The following is a 15524-nucleotide window of genomic DNA, read 5'->3' as shown; positions in this document are numbered from 1 at the left end:
TAATAAGCCCTGTTTATTGTTTCACCATCCTAACGCCCAGTGAAAGGAGACAAGATTTTTTTGGTTTTCTAATTTATATTGGTAGCTGGTATCTATTTCCCTGTAAGTTTACCTGTAAACTGACAGTAAAAAGTTGTGCAAAAGTAGAATTTTATCAAAATCTAGCATTCCAAGCTCTGAATTTCAAAGCAGTCCAGGATATAGACACTCAAGATCGTAAGGTTCAGGATGAAACACACTTGGTTCATGACAGCTCACAAGCCAAGATATCTGAAGGTAGAAGTAGAAAACCACAATGAAAAATCACATTACAATTTTCCTTGGAATAAATCGCATAAAACTGTTACGAACTTGAAAAATGAACCACTTGGTAGAAAGTGCAGATGTATTTGGAAGCTTAAACACTCACCAATTGCCATTTATCCTCCCAAGGAAGAGAATTTTCCTTATTAACATTACTTTTAAATTAAATAATCAAACATCTTTTCAGACCATTGTTGATTTGTATGTCTATTAAATCTCCAAAGTAAAACCATTTACCAAAAATTGATTTAGAAGTCCAATACTTTCTGAATGTGTGAAACTGAGATGACATCAACATCAGTCTCACAACTGATGTCATGGAATCAAGTGGAGTCTAAAACCCAGATGGCTCCTTAAACCCAGGCATGCTGTAGGAAGTAGTATGGATCAGCAAAATGACTGTCAAAACAGATCCACATGCCCACACAAAGGTTAATCTACATCTGGTCCTTCAGAAATAATTTAATTTGCGTGGAACTCTATTCTGAAATTTGTAATGACTCATCAGTAATCAGCACAGCACTGCCAGAAGACATTTTCATTTGGAAAAAAATAAACCAAACTCCTACTTGTCAAGCGTTTTGTGCTAGTTACCTACTTTGTCAAGATTTTTTTTTTTTTTTGTAATGGTTTTGTATGGCATTCTGCTTTGTATTGCTGCAGATTGCCAGACTGTACCACCTTAGTAACTTACTTAATCATAATGCTTGAAATGACTGTTGCACAAACCAGGCTGCAACACCGATAACCCCCAGGCAGGATAAAGGAACAATGGGACCGCTGACTTTCTTCCCTCAAAAGAAGTAGATGCTGTGTTAGAAACTGCATTGACAGCAAGAGGCAAATCTGCAGTTGCCTTGTCTGCATATTGAGGTGCTTGTTTTCTCAATCTTGCAAACAAAGAATTCCACAGAACTCTGTTAAAGTGTGAGAAATTTAAAATTCTTGCCTTCAAAGGCAAAGCATAGAAACACCTTTTGTTAAGACCACGATATAAGTACATTAAAACATATCAGCTGTACCATTTCCTAGCCTTATGATTTCTTTCATGTTGAAATCTAGTAGTGTTGCTGAATCTCTCACATTTTTGGGGAATTCCCAATTAGGTTTTCTAAGGCAGTAAATTCAATCACCGTGAATCCTCTGTCTGCTCTTTCCCAATTTCCACAAAGTAAAATTGTTGGCAGTGAGAGGAACCGAAATGGAATTTGAAGCACACCTAACTGAAAACAAACAGAAAAAACCACACGAATAGGAAAAAACCCATAATTTAAGACATTATAGTAATAGATTACTGGCGACAAAAGCGAGCAGTGGAAGCCAAGAAGATACAAACCAACCATGTGTGTCTTTGGTGTTTTGTGTGTGTTTGTATATCTATACAGTGCTGCATGAGAGATGTTTATACAGGTAAAGTGTTCACACTGAACTAAACTCTGCAACTACATGCACATACAGAAGTATCATGCAACGTTTTCTTGGACAGAGAGAAAAACCCCAAGTTTGAAGTCACTGCTGTCATGTGATTGTGTATACGAACACACCAATGTGGCTCTGAGGATCACATCTCATTTCACAGCACAGATACCTGGGCTGGATTAGCTCTAAACAGATAAAGTACAGATTATCAACATCAAGAAGAAACACCAAACTGCCTTACTAAAAAAAAACCAAAACAAAGTCACTGGGCTCAAACTAGAATTAAACTCACTTGGAGATTTTAAGAACTAATTATTAAAACAGACAATTTTAAGACAGAAAACACGCTATGTACCGAGCTGTGCTTCTACCCTTTATACAACTGTTGAAGTTACTGTTCAAGCAGAACTATGAAGTTCTTAGATTCTGATGATATGGCCTGTAAGGCTGCGGTTTTTGTAACAAAATCCTTCCTTCTGCAAAGAATGGCCAATGGATTACAACTTATTATAAACGTCCTAATGCATTGGTATAGCTATCAACAAATGAATGCAGCTGCTATTATTTTTTTGTACGTCAAGGGTCCCAAAGCCAAGTCACTCAGCAGAAGCTGAAGTAGAAAGTGAGAGATGGAGGTACGGCAGAGAAGTAGCTTGAATGACACAAGGTCCCATCCTGCCTGCAAAACACATCCGTAGGGATTCACAGAGGTGGAAATGGACAAATTTTCCAGTGAACAAATAGCAAACAGAACAAAGGTGTTTTAATTATAACCAGAGAAGATTTAAGGTTTTAATGAACATAGATGAGGGGGAAACATGACAGCAAATATAATTAAAAGACGAATAAGAAGCAAATGATTTCTAAGTTCAGATAAAGGCTCACAGGCACCTTTATGCGGTTCCAGATAACATGTACCATCTTCAGATGAAAGACCTACGGATCACTGAGGCCAGGTCTGTAGAAACTTCCATTCAATGTACCTACAAGCAGCTTAAATAACGTTTCTTTTTCTCCCACCCCACCCCACAACAGCAGAAACAGCAGAGAGACGACAGCACATATCCTCAGAAGTTATAGTTCACCTTATTTAACACCGACTCCTATCTTCTAAATTATGCAGAAAAATTTACACATTCTGAGAAAAACTGCAAACAAATTAAGGATCTTGAAAAGTAAGGGAGCTGAGACTAGAATACACAGGCAATAGCGCATGGAAAAAACGTCAGTAAATTTTTTACCATCATTTTCCACACTTGAAGGAGATGCTGAACCTGAAAGATGTCAGATTCAAAAGGTCTAATCAAATCTTTTTCAGACAGCTGTTGGCTTGCAAGTTTGTTTCTACAGAAAATCAAGACTTCCTCAACTTAATTTCTTTTTAGCATAGATAATTAATGTTGATATTAACTACAAAAGTATTTTTAAGTAATACGGGCTGTAACTCTTCAAACTTTTTGGCCTCACACTAAGCATGTGTTACTGGATATCAGAGACAAATATCCTTTATGGACACACTAATTAAGCACATACAGGTTTTTCTATCCTTCTCAGAAGCATGCAACTCCAACCTACACAGAGCACGGTGAAAGGTGAACTACCTGTCCCCATTCTGTAATTCTGAATGTTCTGGAATGGCATATATTGCATGTAATCCGCCAAATGAATCTTTTCGTCTAGCCAAATAATTTCACACCATTCTCCTTTTAATCCTCTACTCCAGATTTTAAAAGCATTTATTTTTGAGACTATCTATACAGCTAATTCCCAAGGTTTAGATGAAAAGATTTTTTTTCTATCTATAGTTCTTCATCTAAGACCAGCACCATCCCACCATACCGTTTCTTCCAGCTATACCAATGCTAAAAGTTTAGCAAGTGACTCTGCTCTTTGCCAAAACCTCAGATCTTATTTCTATTCTGCTCCAGAAGAATCAGTGTATCATTCCAGAAACAGACCGCAAGTCTTCAAAACAATTTTTAAATGTAATCTGCCCATACCGCCAGTTTCAAACAGCAGAAGCTCTACCAGTGCTGAGTTTCTGGCTATTTTATGTGTCTTAATAACAATGGCACAGCATTCACCTTCGTAGATGTTTCAATGAAAATCCGTAAGCTTCTTTACAGTCAAATGTTCTCTATTTTCCAACGAAATTGCTCCCTCTCTTGCTCTTGCCACACCTTCTTAACAACCACTTCTGGCCCCTTCACAGTCTTATGGATAAACTAGTACTTCTTCTATTAGTTTAACACAAAACTAGTACTGGTAGGTTTCTGCCATTCCACACTCTCTCTGCTGTGTCCACTTCCCACCTCAGAAACTTTTTTCAAGTGACTGTGTCACTTGTGCTTGCAAACTAAAAGAGTGCAGGGTGCATAACTTCTAGTCATTCCTTATGGCTCTACTAGAGCATACTGTCATAGCAAGAAACAAGGTAGCTTGCTACACTTCTAGTTCTAATTATTAACCAACTAAAAGAAATATCAATCTGCAACTAAGAAAAAGATGAAAACAGGTATACTAGTTGCAATAATAAAGTTACTGAAGTTAAACAAACACAGTTCATTTTTTCTTATTTAATAAATAATATAAAAAAGTGAACCTTTTTTTTTTTTTTACATTATTGGAAAAAACAGTTTCTTATCTAACTCCAGCAATAATACAACCAATAATGAAACCAATTAAGATTTTTGGGTGGACATTCCATATCCCGTTTAAAGCGGAGTCCAGTGTGCACAGCCTCATAACTACTGATGACTTTTCCACTCCTGGGGTTGGTGTTCTTTTGTGTTGTTCTGGTTCCATAGATGACCTCACTGTTCATTTGCATTAAACAACAACAACAACAAAAAAAAAAAAAAAGAAAGAAAAAAAAGAAAAAATCATATTCCTTGGTTAACAAAAACATGCCAAGTTTCAACACCTGGTCAAATCATAACTACTTTTATATCATCATACAGATGTTCAATTATGTTTGTCACATCAACAGTAACATGGCATTTTATCTTTAGCCTTGTAGAAAAAATTGCAAGCCGACAGCATAATGCACATACACACACAGAGTACACTTGACAAAAAACACTTTTATGTGGTTTACATTTCACTTTTATTTAAACCTCAAAACTGCCCATATTGCAGGGTTTTTCTTGATGAAATATGGAACTGAGCAATTAATTCTACAAAATTATGGTAAAAACTTGCTCATTTTTCTACCTTATTGCTAAGAAACTTTACAGGTGCACAGTTTGTAAAAATAACCCTTTTAAGACTGAATGTATACACATGCTACAGGATTTAAAAAAAACCTACATTAGCATAGCACCTCCAGATGGGGCAAATGCAGTGCTGAACACAGAAAGAATGTTTACAAAGTTAGAACTGCTCATTTATTTTACAGCTTCTAAAGGGAAGAAATTGTTCAGTCCTAAAAGGGTTAAGTAGAAACCCTAATATACTTCTTTTTCTAACAAAGCTGCCACTCAATCCCACAGTACAGTGCTTGAAAACAAAGTCAAAAGTCTGGCACAGGAAAGTATAAACATTTGTTCAGTACTCATAAACAGCTGCTTTTGAAAGAAAGTAAATAATATGGTTAATAATTGAAGAGCATCTTAGTTTCAAGTTGGACACCTCTATGGAGTCATTTAATCTACAAGTGGGTAGCTTCCAATAGACAATTTGTTCCACTTGGCATTGATGTTCTGTATATGGGGAATTTGCTGATTTATGTCTTGAGTTCATGTCTTTTCAGGTAACCATTCTGATCTTACAAGTCTGTGCAATAGAAGTAGTACAGAATACCATTATTGACACAGTTGTGGGATACCCTCAGGGCAAATAATTTGGAAAAACATCAGCAGCAGATTATTAAAGTTTATGCTAGTGTTGAACTCTGAAATGCAGTTCCAAACAAATGAAAACAAAAGAAGGCATAGCTAAATTAGAGCACTTAATCTGCTTTTTCTTCCTACAGTTGGAAATATAACAACATTCTGAACACAATCTCTATGTATATAGAATTAACAGCAGACTTAACAGCTAGACTTGAACAGCTAACAGCTTCATACTGAAACGTACTAGAAGTAGTTTTATCAAAATCTTGAGATATTGTTAATATAATGGAAATTGATTAACAGCTCACAAGGCCAATAAATGTAACAGTATCACCCCACAGGAAAAAGTTCAGGAAGATAATGTATCTGAACAACTGGACATCTTAAACACAGTAAGAACCTGGAAGACCATTTCTGTACTATAGAGTAACTACTGGCAACAATGGAGCCACAAGCCCAAGGGAAAAATGGTGTTATTAAAATGATCTTGTAAGCAGAACTTAATAGTCTCTTCTTCTCACCCGCTTGGCTGTAGTGTGTAGAACAGCAGAAATCAGGCTAAGTCGTTATGTTCTTTACAAGTCAAGGAATATTTACCTATTGGGCAAAGTCACTGCAAGTAAAGAAACTGAATATAAAAAGTATTGCATTTATATGTAAAAATTTTAAAACAATGAGTATAAAAGCATGTGTCAAGTTCTGAAAAGCTATTTTAAATAGTCTTTGAAGGTTAAAAGGCTTGTTATGGTTTGCCTACTCTGTGTATATCATAGTTTGTTCTTGAATACCCTCTAAATCTGATAAATATATCGCTTATTTTAATTCTCAGTCTAATTAGTGATGAAAATCCGTGGCTTTTGAATTAAGCCGTACTGTAAGATACTTATGTGTTTCTAATAAAAACACTGTGAAATGATTCCTGCCACACACAATTAAAACAAAATTTTATAGCACATACAAAGGTAAACAGATTTGCAAGTAAATGCCAGTAAACAGTTTAACACAGAGATAAGGCCACAATGAATTCTGCCCTTGGTCACTGGAACGGATATGAGGTGAGGCAGTATTCACTAGTGTTAAGAACCAGCATTGTGACTATGTCATGGGAGTAAGTATGAAGGCCTGTGGTAGAATACAAGCACATTTTAGAAGGACAGTGGCACTGATTCTACTATTGGCTAAATATGCTTTATAACCAATTTCTTCCTTTAACTACATTGTTTCCACATAGGCCACGGAGCACTAAAGCAAACAAGTAGAATGGAGCATCAAAGTACACAAATATGGTGCAGAGACAATGCTTCAAAATGGTGGTGGGTCTCTGAACTGGAATAAGTGGTCAGAAATAAAAACCCTGTGAAAACTGTCAACAGATAAGCTTGTAAGCAATGCACTGCAGGAAGCCACAGGTTCACATTTACACAGCAGTTCTGACTCTTACTTCGGGGTATAGAAGAGGCTGAACACACCATAAAATTTGTATTTTGGCTTTTAAAGAGGAAGATCCCACTATCAGAACTTGTCCTATGAGTCTATGCCTAGTTCTGTGACTACAAAGGAACTACTGGGGTATACTTTCCAATACAAATGAAGCAGGCAGGTCTACAAGGAGAGACAAAACATGGCAGAGTCAAAATGAAAAACAAATGCAACAACCAACGAAGTCAAAGTGCAAATGAGCCTTGAATTTATGATGGAGAGAAGACTTGAATGTTGCACAAGCTGTTGGCAGGGAGAGAGAAACCCACAGGAAATAAGGATGGGAAGAGCTGACATCTTCATAGTGCTTTTACAATTTTCTATTTGCCCGTTTCTAAGTAATAAAATTTACTTCTAGTTATTATGGTATGATCACTTCACAATGAAAGCACGTTCTCAATACAAGTGTTACACCAAAGTCTGGCCTAATTTACTGAACAGTATGAAGAAAAACATGCTTGTTGTGATTCTTAAGTGATGAAGGGCATCACCTACCAATCCCATTTGTAGCACACACTTCTCATGGTACTTTAGTTACATGCCAACAAGACAGAAGACATGCTGCCAAATGAAGTTATTGGGAACATTCCATTTTTGAAATAAAACATTTAACTTACACTTAATACAAATTATGTACAAGATTAGAAAAACCTGAACAGATCCTGAAACATTTTCAGATGTAATATGACTGAACAAGGAAGAGGGGAGTAACCCAGTAACAACCCTTCAGAAACACCAACGTATGCTTGTGACATGAACAATCATTAATATGACTGCTTGAGATGCCACTTTAAAAAAACCTCAGGTAATGTTAGAACCTCATGAATTATCACTATAAATACATATTTAAAAAAGAAAAACAGAAATAACTATTAACAATGACTGAAAACAGAGCACTAAAGTTAACATACATTGCATGTATTGCAGGCAAGGCAGAGGCATTTTTTTTAAAGCTTTTGCACAGACTTCATATAATCTTAAAAAAAATATGCTGGCCTTTACAAGGTTCTACTTGCTGAAATAAAAACAATTTCAGTTCATAAAAAGTCACAAGACTTCAGTTTAAAAAAAGGAACAGTTCCAGCCACAGACCAAAAATATATATATTTTTTTAAAACTGGAAGAGTATGGTAATTAGATTATACAAGCATGGTCAGGCTTGGAACCTGAATATACTTCAGAGCAAAAGCTCAGAGGAAAAAAAAATATAAACTATTTGGTAACAAAAGTGTACTATATGTTGTGATACAAAAAAGGTATGGTGAAAATGTACCTTTTATACTAAAGCTTATACAAGTTCCTTGGTCCATAAAAACTATGTTGTATTCATGTTTTCTAGTTTGCTCAACATGTATCCCAGCCACATTTTTTGTTTCTTGCCCATTAAAAAAAACACAGCTGAAAAATAGATTTTCAATAAAGTTCTTATGTTTCGGATGTTTTTGTATTTTTTTTGTTGGTTTTTTTTTGTGTGTGGGTTTTTGTTTGTTTTTATTGTGGCTTCTATATTTAAGGATCAGCACTTGCAGGTAACAAGGTTCAAATAGTATCACCTAAAAGTAAAAGGTGTTTTCCCATGAAACCACAAAAATTGTTCAGTTCTCTTGAATGTAGCACTTGAAAGTCAGTTAAAAGTCCAGGCAAACAACAGTAGTTAGGAAACTACAGTTGCTGTGGATGATGTGACATTGGTTGGATTTGTGCTGACGTTTGTGTAACTTCCCTCGCTGTTTGTATTTGTTTCACTGGAAGCCATAAGGCTTGAGTTGGCTCTGAGGATTGCTCCAGCAGCACTGCAGTGTGGTCGTGGCCCTGGTTCCGGTGTGTATGTAAAGGTAAGGCTGGTGGAGTAAATGATGCCATCATTACGGACCAAAGTTACTGGAACCTGGACTGGCTGACGGACCCACCTCCAACCCTCTCGAAATGCAGAAATGTCTGGTACAACACATAACATGCTCTCTGCGCATCTGAAAAACAGGAGAGTCAACTGAGCATAATAAAACTTAAGCTTAAAGAATAGAACAGAATAGTTCAGTTGGAAGGGACCTAAAATGACCATCTAGTCCTACTGCCTGACCACTTCAGGGCTGACCGAAAGTTAAAACCTATTATATAAAGGGCATTGTTCAAATGCCTCTTAAACACTGACGGGCTTGGGGCATCAACTACCCCTCCAGGAAGCCTGTCGCAGTGTTTGACCACCCTCAGTAAAAACATGTATCCTAAGGTCTAGTCTGAACCTTCCCTAGGCACAGCTTTGAACCATTCCCACACATCCTGGCACAGGATCCCAGGGAGCACAGCTCAGCACCTCTCTCTCCACTTCCTCTCCTCAGGAAGCTGCAGAGAGCAATGAAGTCGCCCCTCAGCCTCCTTTTCTCCAGACCAGACAAACCCTGAGTCCTCAGCTGCTCCTCACAGGGCACGCCCTCCAGCCCTTCACCAGCTTTGTTGCCCTCCTCTGGACAAGTTCAAGCGCTTTCACATCTTTCTTAAATTGTGGGGCTAGAACTGCAAGAAATACTCACGGTGAGGCTGCACCAATGCTAAATACAGTGGGATAACCACCTCTTCCAACTAGCTGGATGCAGTTTGCCCTCTTGGCTGCCAGGGCACACTGCTTGACTCATATTGAAAACCTGCTGTCAACTAGCACTCCCAGATCCCTTTCTGCACGGCAGAAAGTATACGCTTGAGTGTATACACATGAGTATATACTCTTCAAAGCATCCAGTAAAACGTAATCACCATAAAAGTAGTAGGAAATACTGTACCTGTACATGGTTTCAGCTTCCACATCCCCAAACCAGACACGTAAATTTGGAGTGAAGTTCTGTCCTGTAAGTTCCAACATTGCTACATCCCCGCCACCATTCAACTGGAAAGAAAGTGAATGGAAAAAAGAAGAAAATCCATAGAAAAACATGTATTAATAAAACACACATACACACACACTGAAGAAAAACAAAAATTTTTTTTCACATGTGTACAAGAACAGTAAAGGGTGCTGTTTCTATCTGCTGGATAAAACTGAAAGAAACACACCTACACAACTGAACTGTAAATTAACACATCTAAACAATACTACCAATTTATTTAATATCGTGAAGGAATGTCAAAGTTTTGATAGTGGCCACTTAGAAGTCAACAAACAAGGCTCAGAAAATGAAGAACAAAGAATCTTTCAGAGAATGTGTTAGGGAAGCTTCAAGTTTTTCCATGGTAGGATGCTGATTTTCTTAATAACGTTTCTGTCTGGCCTCCCTTTGATCTCTAATTGGCTGTTTTAAGATCCAAAATCAATTTCTATATAATCAAACAGAAGTCCTAAGGACATCACTACCACAGTATTTTAAGAAAACCTTCTTAATGTAGAGAACAATATTAATATTATTCCTATGATGCGTAGGCTCACATATCTGAAATGTAGGTAAGAAAAATTATGGCAACAAACTAATTTTCCTATTTATAAAGCTAGAAGTATGTTTTCCTACAGTATTCCACAAAGGTACCATGGAGGTTAAATCAGTATGACAAAAATAATCTCACATAAAAGAGTTCATTAAAAAAACCCAACAAACTTACCTGAAGACTTTCTACAACAGGCACAGGTGTCACTGGAGCATGGACCGGTCCCATCCCCTCATAAAATGTGTATTCTGCTTTATCTGTGCTAATGATTGTCCAAGAAGCTCCATCATTAATCATTTCTTTATTTGGTTCTTTGGGGCATGGAGTGGCCTTAGAAAGAAAGAAAAGGTTTAAATCTGGCCTGCAGAATCATTTGCCAAGTCAGAGAGCTAAAAACAAACTCAGCCAGTAACAATGTCTATTATTTCAAAAACATGTTTCCGTATGTTTTTCCTCTAACAAAATGACCTAGAGAACCAGACACATACATTTCAGCAAAACTAGTAGAGAATTAAAACTTGTGAGAACACTGTAACTCTAACTCTCATCTAGGATACTGTCCCCTCTCCAACCTTCTGTTTATTGAGTTTTATTTTAGTTCAGCTTTCGAAGTTTTAATGTTATTCAATAGCCATAAATCAACAAACTAGAGCAACTAGAAGTAGCTACTTCAAAACAGATCTTACTAACGCAAAGTGACTAAAACAGCTACAGACTGAAGTGGAATACTTTTCATTAGTTATGATTTACATCTGGCCAAGTTCTTATTTTATTTTTTTTTTAGAGTGTCCTTCACCATCCACAAGCTTGTATTTCAGTGTACGTGCAAAGACAGGGGAGAGAAGTTGAAATGACAACCTTGCAAATCATAAACTTTCACTATCTTCTTGTAAATATTACTAGATTAGTATACAAACATAGACAGAAAATACACTGACAACTATTTATGGCAACAAAAGCCTCTCTGAACAATTCCGTCATCTAGCAACCAATAAGTAAATTGTGTATAGGTTAAACACAGGAAAAGAGGAAAAAAGGACTAAAAAATTCTAACTTTACTATCTAAATTCTGTTTTCTTCCATTAAGCTTTAAGGATATCTAAGTACGTAACTATAACCTTCACTCTTCAAAACTGTTAGATGAACTTCAATTAGCACAAATTTACTGGTTCAGCTGAAAGGAAGTTAAGATCAAAGCTGAATTCTCATGTGGACTCTTCATTCCAGTATCATCATGTAAAAAAGCACTACGAACAGCTTGAAAGGGAAGTATGCAACAGGGATAGTATCTACAGATCTTTCCAAGCTCAAGACCTAACTGATATTTTCATTAGAAACATATGGAGCTTCTAAATTACTAGTCCAACTTCAAAAGTGGAACTGCTGTATACTATTTCAATGCATGACATTTTTCTTACTGGTGACTACAATTCCTGCTGGCACAGATGACATACTTCAGCTCATAACAAACAAAACCACGGATATCACAAATGTACAAGGTTGTACAGGTACAAGATCCTTGACTGGTTTCTTCAGATCTCCTAAACCCCTGCCACAAAGCCGAAGGAAAACGCCACAGAATTTGTTCTGAAAGTCCTGCTACATCAAGAATTTTTTCAGTAACACATTACTCCTTCTGTCAGAGAAATCCTTGAAAGATTATGATTCCTCTTCTAGAGAAGCATTGCTTCTTGTCGCTTCCAAATACAGCAGTTGACCTCCAGGCCCTCCCCGTCCCCTTCTTTCCTTTCAGAACTGAACTTTCTCAACAGGTGGCACTGGAAGACTGAAATGCGTTACCACCATGCTTAGTACCTCATGTTTTGACAGGCTTCACATGGAGGCAGGATGGGAAACAAACAATTGCATAACATTAACAGATAAAGGACTGAATTCCCCAGGAAATGGTAAATGCAAGGACAAAGACAAAAGGAATGCAAGGAATAGAATATACTTAGATCTAAAAAAAACCCCTCAAACAACCAAAAACAACTAAACCCTTCCCCCCCCCCCAAAAAAAAAACCCTCAAGAAAGCTCTACATCAAAGGATATTGAAAAAATGAAATCATAATGGATTAGAAAAAGTTGTAAGGTTTTGGTTTTGTTTAAATATAAAGCTAATTAAAGGAAAGCAAGAAGGAAAAGGTAGAACTTAACAGTCATTCTTATTTTCAAATGCACAACAGCCAACTGCACAGTCCCCTCCCTGACATTTGTTGTTGCAGTGATTTTTATTCAATGTCATCACCAGCGTACTGATAAAGTCAAATCTTCGACCTTCTGCCTGATCCTAAGTTTTTCAGGTAGTTAAATGCAGTTACAATTGCAAGTATGTTATATCCAGAAGGGCATCAAAATGAACACAAAGGGCAAAAAAGTGGTAATGAGTTTTAATTTAGATAAAAGTGAGGTTTCTAAAGAAAAAAATCTGTAAGCCATGCCCATAAAATACTGAACTTGGAACCAGTAGTTACAACTCAGGATCCTGGAGTCATCACTAAATCTTCTGAAATCACCAGCTCAATGTGAAGTGGCAGCACAATGTTGGACACCCATCAGAAAAAACTATTGAGAATAAGGTATCAAGTATTATTTTGCCAATGTAAATCCTTTGTTCATCTAATTCTGGAATATAGTTCTGGTCTCCTTGTCTAAGAAAGCCACAGTGACAAAACATACAGAAGGGGCAACCAAAATCACCAAGTAGCTGCTAACCTTATGAGAAGAAATTGAAAAGACTGACTCTAATTTGGAGAGAAGAAATTAAGATGTTGATGGGTAAGGTGAACGTAGAAGTTGCTCGCTAAATCCTGCAAAACTGGAACTAGGAATCACTCACAGAAACTGTCAAATCATCGAAAACAAATACAGCAAAAGTTTACTAGACAGACGACAGGAAATGTCTTGAACTATCTGCTGCAGAATACTGCAGTGAGAGAAAGCATCAGTAATTTCAAAAGGAATCAAACTGATGGACGCATCTACAAAATTATACTAAAAGATACGAGTCAGGGATGTAGCCCGTTAATACAGTGAGTATGGGTGCTGGCAGAGTACAACTGCATAAAGCAACCACGTCTGCCCACTTCTTGTAAGCGCCACCCCGTATGGCTGCTGCTAGACATCGATACAGACTGTACACTGATCCAGTATGGTATTATTTATATACTTTCTGTATTCCGCAGAATACATGGACATCTTTAAAGAGAGATCTGGCTGGAACTTCAGCAACTGAATTTCAAGGTTTTTGTATGTTCATACTGACCTGCTGACTTTCTACAGCCTCTCTGCCTCAAGCCTCTAAGGTCTTTATATTGGGCTATTTCCATTCACCTAAGAGAAACCTCTCACCCCAAAGGAAAGTCTGGTGTTTGTTGTTTTTTGGTTTTGGGTTGGTTTTTGTTTGGTTTTTTGGTTTTTTGTTTGTTTTTTTTTTTTTCAGTGACCACAGTTTGTCTAGACTCTTATTATATGAACTATATTCAACAGTAAATGCTTAAGAGTAGGCAGGTGAAAGATGCTACACATGCCTGTTTTTCTGGTCTTGGTCTTCTGGTCCAAAGGAAAAAATGGATAAAACGGAATTTCTCTCCTGCCACTGGTAGAAAGAGTTCATCTTCCATCATGATTTCACTTACCAAAGAGTGGTAACAGCCCAACATCCAAGTTAACAGATTTTATTGAACAAGTTGAAGCAGCAGGTACCTACTCCACTCAAAGAACTCTTAATAGTGGGCTGTCTCTTTAAACCCTACCCATGTGGAAAGTTCAAAGCTCTTATCAGACTGGGTACCATAAGTGCTGCAGAAAATGTAGAGTGGCAGGATGTCCTGGTAGTCCCACAGGCAATTCCAAGATGCTGAGCTAAGGCAGCTGTCAGAGAAGCAGGAGTTGTTTCTTCATTCAGCCCTTCCCATAAAGTACTTTGAGAAAGATCAAACAGTAAGGCTGATCCTGAGTTACTGCAGCTCCCATTTCAGAGATTTCTCTTTTTGACAAAGATCTGCTCTCCTTTACAAGAACATATACTGATAGATATAACTCTGCTATATGCTGTGGGTAGAACCAACAGATCTGGTCCCTTCTGAGCTTCATGATTATGTTTCCTGAAATATGAACAAAGCTTCTCATATTTTCTTCCCATTGTCCCAATTCAGGATAGACGTCAACTGAGCCTTTACCAATCCTTTTTAAATTAAGGGAAATCTTTAAAAAGTTAGCTTCCCCCTTTCCTACCTCTGCCTTTCTTACCCAAGAAGCTACCGCTGTTCTCCTAAGGAATTTCCAAGTCTTTCCTGAGTGTGGCTATCTTCCTGGAACACAACATTCTCTCTCAACACCCTTTGCTATTTGAGCCGCCCTGGATGTTTAAAGAAAACTGCAATACTTAGGTAGGTAGGCCTGGACTTGATCACAGTCTTGTTACTCTATGGGAATCACCATGCTGAAAGTCTGCTAAAATCACGCTAACATACATGAGGCTAAACCCAAAACTTGTTAGTATACTGTATAAGCCAGTATAAGCCATCAGAACAATTGTACACTATGGTATTGCTTTTTGGTTGTGTGTTTAGGTTTGTTGGTTTTTTTTTTTATAGCTTTCCCTAGGGGCTCTTTCCTGTTACAGTAACTTAAGGATATTTTTCTCCACCTGCTGGAGAAACAAATACTTGAAGACTGAGACAGCTACACTCTTTACAGACAAATCAAATTTCTGTGGCTTTACAAATTACTGTGGTCAACTGCCATAGCAGTCTACGCTTATGATCTTAGCCAAGAGCAAGACAATACAACTCTTCTAAGCCCGTAATGAAATAAGACTATCATGAAGTGTATTGTTTCCTATTTGCTGTAACCTAGAAATGGACACACAAGTGGTGCAATTCCACTGGCATATGTCAACATGTTAAGCCACAGTATCACCACTGCATGCACAAGTTACTAGTGTGCTTCCATTTCTTCCACTGGAGAAAACGGAATTCATTGTCTACACTGACACAGAAGAAGATTATGAGGAAAGAAAATCAGATTTGGAAAGGGACAGATAAAGTTTGTTGCTTTTCACCCTCTGTTTT

General features: G+C 37.3%; 1 protein-coding gene across 7 annotated transcripts in view; it reads right to left on the bottom strand.

Moving 5' to 3' along the window:
• Positions 1-7219: 7219 nt before the first annotated feature.
• The window catches only part of RBPJ (recombination signal binding protein for immunoglobulin kappa J region), a 152006-nt gene continuing 143701 nt past the window's right edge, over positions 7220-15524 (bottom strand). For all 7 annotated transcript variants that reach the window (XM_056349308.1, XM_056349298.1, XM_056349260.1 and 4 more), the window contains 3 exons: positions 10623-10778; positions 9812-9915; positions 7220-9004 (listed from right to left, as the gene is read on the bottom strand). In XM_056349308.1, coding sequence (XP_056205283.1) covers positions 8689-9004; positions 9812-9915; positions 10623-10778 — 576 coding nt within the window. In that variant the 3' untranslated portion in view covers positions 7220-8688. The remainder of the gene's footprint in view (positions 9005-9811; positions 9916-10622; positions 10779-15524) is intronic.

Source organism: Falco biarmicus, chromosome 1 (assembly GCF_023638135.1).
Source record: "Falco biarmicus isolate bFalBia1 chromosome 1, bFalBia1.pri, whole genome shotgun sequence".
Lineage (NCBI taxonomy): Eukaryota > Metazoa > Chordata > Aves > Falconiformes > Falconidae > Falco > Falco biarmicus.
The sequence above is the reverse complement of the archived record's forward strand: the minus strand, read 5'-3'. Positions and strand labels throughout refer to the sequence as shown.